This window comes from Patiria miniata, unplaced genomic scaffold (genome assembly GCF_015706575.1).
Source record: "Patiria miniata isolate m_02_andy unplaced genomic scaffold, ASM1570657v1 HiC_scaffold_7, whole genome shotgun sequence".
Lineage (NCBI taxonomy): Eukaryota > Metazoa > Echinodermata > Asteroidea > Valvatida > Asterinidae > Patiria > Patiria miniata.
The window spans coordinates 42,751,281-42,760,456 of record NW_024037074.1 but is presented as its reverse complement, the minus strand read 5'-3'; the positions used below and the strand labels follow the sequence as shown (position 1 = coordinate 42,760,456).

The 9,176-nt window shown below is 41.4% G+C and overlaps 1 protein-coding gene across 1 annotated transcript; it reads right to left on the bottom strand.

Annotated features, from left to right (window-relative positions):
* Positions 1–3,876: 3,876 nt before the first annotated feature.
* On the bottom strand, positions 3,877–7,071 carry LOC119746517 (probable E3 ubiquitin ligase complex SCF subunit sconB). The gene is made up of 2 exons (XM_038223494.1): positions 6,906–7,071; positions 3,877–5,701 (listed from the first exon to the last, which is right to left on the bottom strand). The coding sequence occupies exon 2, from the start codon at positions 5,559–5,561 to the stop codon at positions 4,065–4,067; it is 1,497 nt and encodes a 498-aa protein (XP_038079422.1). The 5' UTR covers positions 5,562–5,701; positions 6,906–7,071; the 3' UTR covers positions 3,877–4,064.
* Between the last annotated feature and the right edge of the window lie 2,105 nt (positions 7,072–9,176).

Genomic DNA, 9,176 nt, shown 5'->3' with positions numbered 1-9,176 from the left:
CGTAGAAGGGTCGCGGGCGTTATGCAGCATTGACCTTGTAGCGCGGCCTGTTCCTTACATGATCGGTAAATACGCTCTTAACAAGGAGTGAAAGGATGCATGAAAGGTGACAAAAGTAAAACATAACAATGAATGAAACTGCTGCAAACTGCTCCCTAACTGGATTGACCCAAAATATACAAATCAAAATATTTAGGGTCCTGATATTTCGATCTTAACAAAACCTTCGTCAGAGGCAACAGTGTTCGTGTGTCTTTGTATGCGTGTCGTATGAACTAGACTTGATTTCAAGTCGTGATGCATTCGGGTTTTTGTCCATAGGCCTCTGATAACATCTTTCAGAGCGGCGCTGTGCATTATGTCTTTTCATTTTCTGGCTGTCATCATGTCCAACGACTTGAAAAAATGATCGTTTCGAGAGTGTCATGTTCTTCCACGGCAATGCATTAACATATTCATCCTCATACTACAGCCATGTAATACGTCTCTAGCACTTAATATAGTCCTACGTGACGCAGCAAAGCTCGCCCCTCGTACGAACCGAGTGCATACTTGATGCACAAAATCGTCTTTGAATTTCAAAAACTTTAACTGATTCTTAAAGTTTTAAATAAGCATGGCTGATAAAGAAAACCCATTTCAAATGAACAGGCGCTATCCGCGAGTGTCAACGAAATAAATTCGGCAAACTTCTTCGGAAACGGGAGGCATGCCTCCTGTTTTGGTCACGTGCCGTATATTGTAGCGGTTTGATTCATCAGAAATAGGCAGAACCTTTTCTGGAACCCCCCACAAGTGCAACACACTAGAAAGTATTCTAGTCTTGGATCAAGAAGTTGTTGAATATATGACTTGAAGCTTTGTATGGCGGATGAGATAAATTATAAAGTTTTAACGTCGAGTTCTACACTCAACCAACCGGTTCTTATTTAGAAACACACTTCTTTCGAGAAGACATATCTTTCCAAATGGTGTGACCCGCAAACTTAATCATTTAAGTTGTTGAATAAATAATTCGATATGTGGTAATCAGCCGCTTAAGACCGGTACACATAACAACCTTAAATTAACCAAAGGCAGATTTATTGTCCGAGACAAGAAAAGGCAACCATGATTTTGCGATTGCATGATACTTGATACCAGTAACCTGTCATTGCTTAGCAAATATGTCTGTGCTAAGAAGATTTCTACGCTCAATGGCTCAATAATATAGTAACAAGAAATGTATGTATTATACAACAAAATCATAACTGTCGATTTAAAATAACCGTTGTGGATAACAAGTATTATTATGAAATAAAAATACCCGAAGTTCACAGTTCTGTAGATTAGGTATTTGTGATAATGGGACAGGGAGGTAGACAGGATGCTTACAGTGGCTTCGTCGACCGCATTGTCTCCAATTTCCTACGTACATGTAATTCGGGCGATTCACAATGCAGTACGCCACCAACAGTTTGCCAAGGAGAGTTCATTTCCCAGTGCATTGTGGGAGATGGTCGCCAAATTTGCAGCGCGCGCGGGGCATTTGAAATTGTTCGTTTTTCCGGTCAGTATAGTTTCGTAAGCGTATGATTCGAGTATCTGATAGCCCTTCTCTTTTCTTTTTATCAACATGGTGTTTTTGTAAGGCGGCTATGAAGCCCGGGAAGGGACAGGGTTGTTTTTTTTTTTTTTGTAATTTGCTAATTCGTTCCCACGAATTGATAACTCGTTCCCACGAATTACTAATTCGTTCGCACGAATTGCTAACTCGTTCGCACGAATTGCTATTTCGTTCGCACAAATTGCTATTTCGTTCCCACGAATTGCTAAATCGTTCGCACGAATTGCTATAGGCCTTTCTTTTGGTTGTAAACATTGGCGCCATTTTGTATGGGCTGCCGTAAGCGCATATAAATTGAAGCCGTGGTTTGCACCATATTTTTCCAAAAAAGTCCTCATAACGCCATCAACACATAGGGAATTATTTTGTAGCTTTGTTGAAAATGTTGTATTTTCAAGAATCAAATAATATTTTGGTGATCTGTAATAAATTTTCTTCATTTTTGCAGTGTTGGACCTTCCATAGGCCGTGGTTGGCAAAAATGCAGTTTGCCAACCAAGCGCAGAAAGGTCTATTTCGTTCCCACGATTTCCTAATTCGTGGGAACGAATTGCTCGTGGATCCGGAAACGCGTTAGTAATTTGTGGGAACGAGTAAGTTGATCCATTGATAAGAAATCCACAAATTATTTATTAAAGTCGAGACGCATATTATCTGAAAAAAAATCTCTGGTCCCCGGGTGTGATGTACAAAAAGTGAGTAAGATATTCAGAAGATCTTTCAGAAAACAACGGAGATTCAAACAATGCTCGTTTTAGATAAAATACACAGTACACCCTACACAAAATCTTTTTTTTTTCATCAATACATTTTGTTTCGTGTGCATGGCAAAAATAGAATACAAATAAAGCATAGTAAACGCATAATGTAAGGGTAAATATAGCAGTGACAAAACCTTAAAAACTTGTGCGTCGCTTGCGAAGTTACTAAAGACAAATTGTTTATATACACATTTTCACGAGGACATACAGTTTCCATAAAAACTTTGTATTACAAAAGACAATATTTATTTTTGCCCAAAGCTCTTAAAAAAATGAAGATGTTCTGTGTAAAATGTTATGGTAGGGTAATTATCATGCTTACGTAGGCCTATAATAGACATTTGGGTGGTCAGTTGAGTGACAGAGCGTTGGATTTGTAGTCATTACAACATAGAAGATATATCTGCATTTACAATGAAAATTAAAATTCACAATAAAATTAAAATGTTGATGTCTTTGAGATAATAGTTTAAAAAGAGCAGAGTACCTAGCAAATATTATTGAGGTACTCCGCAAACTCGGTTTTAAATCAGCCAGGACAATTGGTACACTGATACTGATAATGCAGCAAAGCTGGCTGCAGTAAAGAGCCACCCTTGCACGCATCGGCGTCACGAGGGGTGGGGGGCAAGGGGGGCGCCCCCCCCCCCCCCCCGGAAAAGCAAAAAAAAAGGAAAGAAAAAAAGAGGGAAAAAAGAGGCGCAAAATCATAAAAAGGGTGGGGGGGGGGCAAATGTCCTGCCCACCCTCGAAAAAAATGATCATTCGGGAAAATGCTGGAAAATATAGGGATTTTTTTTCGGGGGGGGGAATGGGCTTTGCCCCCCCCCCCCCCCGAAAAAAATCCTGGCGACGCCCATGCTTGCACGAATTCCGTATCGTTGTATATGTAGTTTCAACAGCTTAAAACAAATCTAAACACTATATAAACATGTACCAACTGTATTGCCTTTCTCCTTACACGTTTGGACTAGCTTGTCTGCTACCTCCACTAGTTCCGACGAATAAGAGCAGTTCGAAAACTAAACTGATCGCCAGAAATAGTAGATGTATCTTTAGCATATACAATTCGTCAGCGACACCACGAACAAACACCCAACTGGACTTGAGTTCGTGATTACGTGCGCGTATTTTACAGAAAAAAACGTGATTTTCATTTGCACGAAATAACTTCATGCATACACTATGCACTGAATCGGTCATTTTTCCTTGAAGAATACGGTAGTATTTCCGTACGGTAGTATTTCCGTACGGTAGTATTTCCGTACGGTAGTATTTCCGTACGGTAGTATTTCCGTACGGTAGTATTTCCGTAACAGTGTTTCCGTAACAGTGTTGTAACTTTCTGAAAGCGAAAATCGTTCGCGCCAGTGTCCTATGTGCGCGCGCACACTTGAGTGTTACTGGACTTGGGTGTTACTTCGTCGTGTCGGTGAAGAATTATTTACATTAAAATTGAAATCAGCAGGATTTTCCTTTATGAATATCGCTTGATTTAAGAAAATTGTGGCGTCCCAGACTGGTAGTGCTGCATTTCCGTAACTTCACTTTACTTGACACGTAACTTGACACGTATGCAGTCAATTTAGGAATTAATCGTCAGGCAAAAGAAGGCATGAATCAATAGTAAACCGCAACATCAGACATTGCATAAAAAATGTCAGTGCATTTCATATTCGTTTCCGAGTTTTCCATTTCTACCAGTATTGTAGAATTACAACATCGCCATCTTCAAATTTAAGCACAATCTTTGTGTCGTCCATATGTAGTGTGTTATCGCGCTTACCATCGAATTCGCGAATTAAAAGACATTTGCCAGTTGATACTTCCAATACAGAAACTTGCAGGTTGTCAAGCGCATGCAGTATTACCAACCTATCCCCGTGAACTTTATAGTCTTTCACTGTTGAACCGTATTTATTCAGTGGTGTGCCATCGCGGCTCCAGAATACCAAAAATCCAAAGTTTTCTTCACAGGCCCACCGCCGCGGCTTGAAAAAGGCAGCAATTCCCTTGTCGTTGAACAAAAGGAACTTACACGTGAAATTGGAATATTCAGGATGTTTCGTTGACAGTGTTTTCAAGCAAAAATCAGAGTCAGTTGTCCACACTTTTATCTCGCCATCACTATCACCAGTCATAATAGTGTCTTCATCAAGATGGCCACAGCGAACCTCGGCCGAGTGTCCCTTGTATATTCGTACATGCTGACTCGTTCTCGTATCCCACAGTATGAATGCAGTCTCATCTTCAAAGGACGTGATAACCCAGTGCCCTTGGCAAGCAAAACATTCCATTTCGCGCCTCATGGACACATTTAAGCTATCTGTGCAAAGTTTGGTCTCCGTACATGCAACATCTCCCCTTTCGACCGAGCCACTGATATCCCAGATATGTACAGGGACACCTTCAGATTCCCTTCCCGATTGAAGGCTGTATGAGACAATGACTTTGTCTTCTTCCATGTACAGACCAGACGGCGTGTATCTATCAAAGTCATTGTCGTGCCCCGGCCGGATTAGTTTCAAAACCTTGCCCGTGCTGGCCTCAAATACCAGAACGCCTCCCATGAATGCAGCGAATCCTATGTTATTCTTCAGAACCATTTTACGTACTCCTTGGTATGGTGAGGTGATTAATCCGGAGGTTTGAATCTTCCGTAGGAGACTTCCACTATTCAAATCCCAAAGTCTCACGAACCCAAGCTCCTCACCAGCCACGAATGTCCTGCCGTCACTTGATACACAATTCGTTTTCACGGCACTTAGTTCAGGCAAAGCAAGACGGTGCACCCAGTAACGCCCCTCAGACCAGTTCCTGTCCAGATGCCAAGCTCTCATGTACACCTCCTTCCATTCGCAGGTTGGTGCAAGATCCTTCAGGTTACAGTCGCCAGTAATGACTAAATCAACCTGAAATGTTGGACTGGCACCACTGTTGATGGTTTCTGTAGAGTGGATTGGCTTATCTTTGCGGAGATCTACTTCTGTACCAAAACGCTCCCAATCTCTCAGCTTACAATTATGAAGCCAGAGGATGTTGGTGTTGGTTACGTTCCTCCATGCCTTGCTGCATACAGCCAGGTGACACAAGTCTTCAACCGACAGAAAACCAAATATCTTCCATAGCATGTCATTTGGCAAGTAGTCGACAGGATCCAGAGAAATGGACTTCTTCCCAGTCGTTTGCCCCATCTCGTCACAATATGATCACATCTGGAAAGTAGTCGACGGGAACCAGAGAGCATGTAGATGGTTCAGAATGACCGAGAATGTCGATGTTGTCCGTATGTGTATCTCCGGGTGCAGAAGTCTTTTTGAGAGATGCGAGAATCCTTTAATGACAAAGAGATGAATTGAATTTATTCAACAAAACAGTCAACATTTAATTTTTCATGTTTTTACATTATGAAAGTATTCATCAAACAAAGTTGTACAGATTGATATCTGTAGTGTATTATTGGCTAAGTATCCGGGGAAACATCCGCCAACTACTGTGCATGTCGTTTCTCGGAGATGGTCTAAGAAGAGACCAGAGTCACTAGGGAAAACCCTTAGCTCTATTTCAAGACAAATGTTGTTTTTCTTTACACGCCCCGACCTTAGCTGAAGGTCCGAAGGATGTGACTAAAGGTTGAGTAAAATAGAAAGATACCCAAACTAATGATTTTTTTATCCTCAAAGAAATCAAATTTGAAACACCAATGAAAATATATCTGAAAAAGAGTATCTTCTTCCGCTCATCTCAAAACAGAATTACTGAAATGGATCCATGATATCACGAGTGATAAACGTTTTACTAAAAGAACCCTTATAGCTGTCCATGGAATGCCATTATAAGCTTTTGGGCTGGGTGAGTATACACTTAGTAGGCATTCATCGGTTCGTAGAACGGTTTGATCAGCGGTGGACGGGTGCGTACCTATGTTCCCAAATAATGTTCCCCAACACCTATATGTTCCCTAACCCTAACCCTAACCCTCATTATCTCTAACCCTAACCCTGAGGATTTTGGGGAACTTAGGTATTGGAGAACATAGGTTTTGGGGAACATCGGGTAGACCCCGTGGTGGACAGCCGAGTTTTGTGATCTTTTTGTTGAAATAGACATAACGTGGGAATAGGGTGTGCAAATTACGTGAAATGTTCACAGTTAAAAGTCAACAAGTTGTGCTTTATCCCTTTCTTATTTTACTGAAATGGAGCCAGCCAAATAGTTTTGTAATATTTTTCAAATTGGGTAACTTTCTTTCGGACTCACCCTGTATTTTATCTTAACACGGTAATCTACCATGCATGTTCACGATAAAATACACACAATACTCAGGCATACAAATCCAAGCCGTATCCCCATCTCAGGGCATCTAACAGTCCATTTGGATTAACTTCAGTACTGTTATGTGGCACTATCACTGAATCTAAAACTGAAATGTTTGCCATTAACTTACTCAGTAAAAGAGTTCGTCCATCGACTCTCTAGCTAAATATAATACTGCTTAGCTGCAAATTAAATGTGACCGGACAAAAATCTCAACTCACCCTGGCAAACTAATTCGTTCCACTTCTGATTCGACAAAAAATCTGTAATTCACATCCGAATTTGATTTTGTTTTTCAACATTTACATTTCATTACTCTGCCTTATTATTTGTGAGTCACTTCCGCAATCTGAAGTCTAGTCACCAGTCCACAGACCTGACAAATGGAATACAATACAACAGGATGCTGACTGTAATATATAACCCCATTGTCAACCAAGTAGTCATTGAGGGCGATATGCAGGTGTGACCTTGTGAGTACCGTGCATTTCCAGATCAGTGAACGTTTTCGTCTGCAGGAGGCATGATTACTACCGGAACTGAGATTGCCCTTTAACGTGTTACTTTATAAGAATTCCTAATATAGTGGTCAGCCCTGCTGTATTAGAGGGAGATCTGTACACCCATAAGGAGGATGTGGCGAAGTCCACTAAACAAGACAATCATCAGACGTCACACAGAATTTTCATGTAACGTGAAGCTGTAGCTGAAGCTGAATTAGTAACCCATGGAAAGCAGAAAACTACTAATTTGAGCAGTGTTATAGTAATACTAATACTAATGTGAGCTGTATGCTATTGCGTATATTGGCACAAACTCAAAGGGTCATAAAAAAACACAGACATTTCGAACAATAAAGAATATATTAACTTTTTTAGCTTGACGTCTTTACTTAAATCAGCTGAAACTCGGCAACTCCACTAAAGTAGCCATCAAAGTAAAAAGGCCTTCCAAGATCTAGGAGTCAAAATGCTCGGAGTTGAAAGTGGGAACTATCCCCGAAAACAATTAATTTGTGTAAGTGTATTGTAATACAATGTAAGAACTTCCCAGTTTAGTTGTGATTCGACGGGCGACCTGTACTGTGACCACCGGCGATTATAACGATTATATGGAAACCATGGCTTTTGGTTCAACTTTGCCGACGGTTCTGAGTAGGCCTACTGTCAGCGCAGTTTTTGGAAACCAGGCTTTACCCAGACTGCGCAGACAGTCTGTACATAGAACCGTCGGCAAAATTGAACTGGATTTAACTCTGTCGATCGTCTGCGAGATAGGTTGCGTCTGGCTGGGTTGTCGGCGACACTTCCGGATTTCAATATGTCTGCGTTGCACTATGGGTCCTGTTTGCGTTTCACTATGCTTGGCAAGTCACACGAAGTATTCTAGTCTTACGTCAAGACGCTGTTAAAACGTGGTCACACGCCGCATGAGGGCGGTACACCATGAACCGCTTCATCTCAAAATCCCAGCCTCCAATTCTCCTAAGGCATATTTAGAGTCTGAGAACTGCTAGCACCCACTGACCTTTTGACCTATGTCGCAGGGGTCAAAATAAAATATATGTATTCTCTTATAAGTGGCGGAAGCTCTGCGTGACGTGTAAACATGTATATTACATTCATTTGGGCCAATCAGACTGCAGGGAGGTGGCATTGGCAAAGTGGAATTTGAACTGTTCCAAATGTTGCCCACAATTTTTGGCCACAAAAACAAAACATTTGGGGGGACTAATTTGACTTTGGTGGCACCATTTTCACCCCTATTATACTACTCGAAAATAGGCCACATACATATCACACCTGTCAAATTGTGGGACTAAAGAAATGGCAAACTCTTGAGGGGGGGGGGGGGGGGCTAAAGCCCCCAAGGTCCCCCACCCCTCCCCCATTGGGTGCGCCACTGCATTGGCAAGGCGTATAGCAACCAAAAGGGCGTGGCATGTCCTCACATATTACATACATGTGTGATACTATCACGAGGTCAGGTCTGCATTCTATTGAGGACCACCATAATCATGGAATGATGTCCTTACATTGCAAATGCACTGCCTCTGTTTTCATTGATCAACTCCTCTTGTTCATTATGGTGTTCATTATGGTGCCATTATCGTGATGTTTCAACTTTTAGGTGCATCTGAGTAGGTTTATAGTTAAGTTTCAAGTATCCCTGAACTTCGCTCGTATAAGAAACGTGCACAAAAGGGTTTCGTATGGAGAAGACGAAGTACAAAGACATATTTGCTCTGCTGATGTGCTAAACCCCAATTAAAGTTTTAAAAGTAGCCTATTGGTACATGCCTTGAAATTCATCCCTTCTGTCACAAACTATGTCCCTGGTTGAACCCCCCCCCCCCTTCAAAAAAATCCTGGATCCACCTATGAAAAATCACCCTGACAAACTGATTCGTTCCATGTCCGATTTGAAAGAAATATGTAGGCCTAATTCTCATCCGAATTCGATTTTCGACTTGAATTTTACTTGGCAACATA

Bases quoted from the DNA above. Each gene is read 5' to 3' on its own strand.
- LOC119746517 (XM_038223494.1), bottom strand. From the start codon at position 5,561: ATGGGGCAAACGACTGGGAAGAAGTCCATTTCTCTGGATCCTGTCGAC.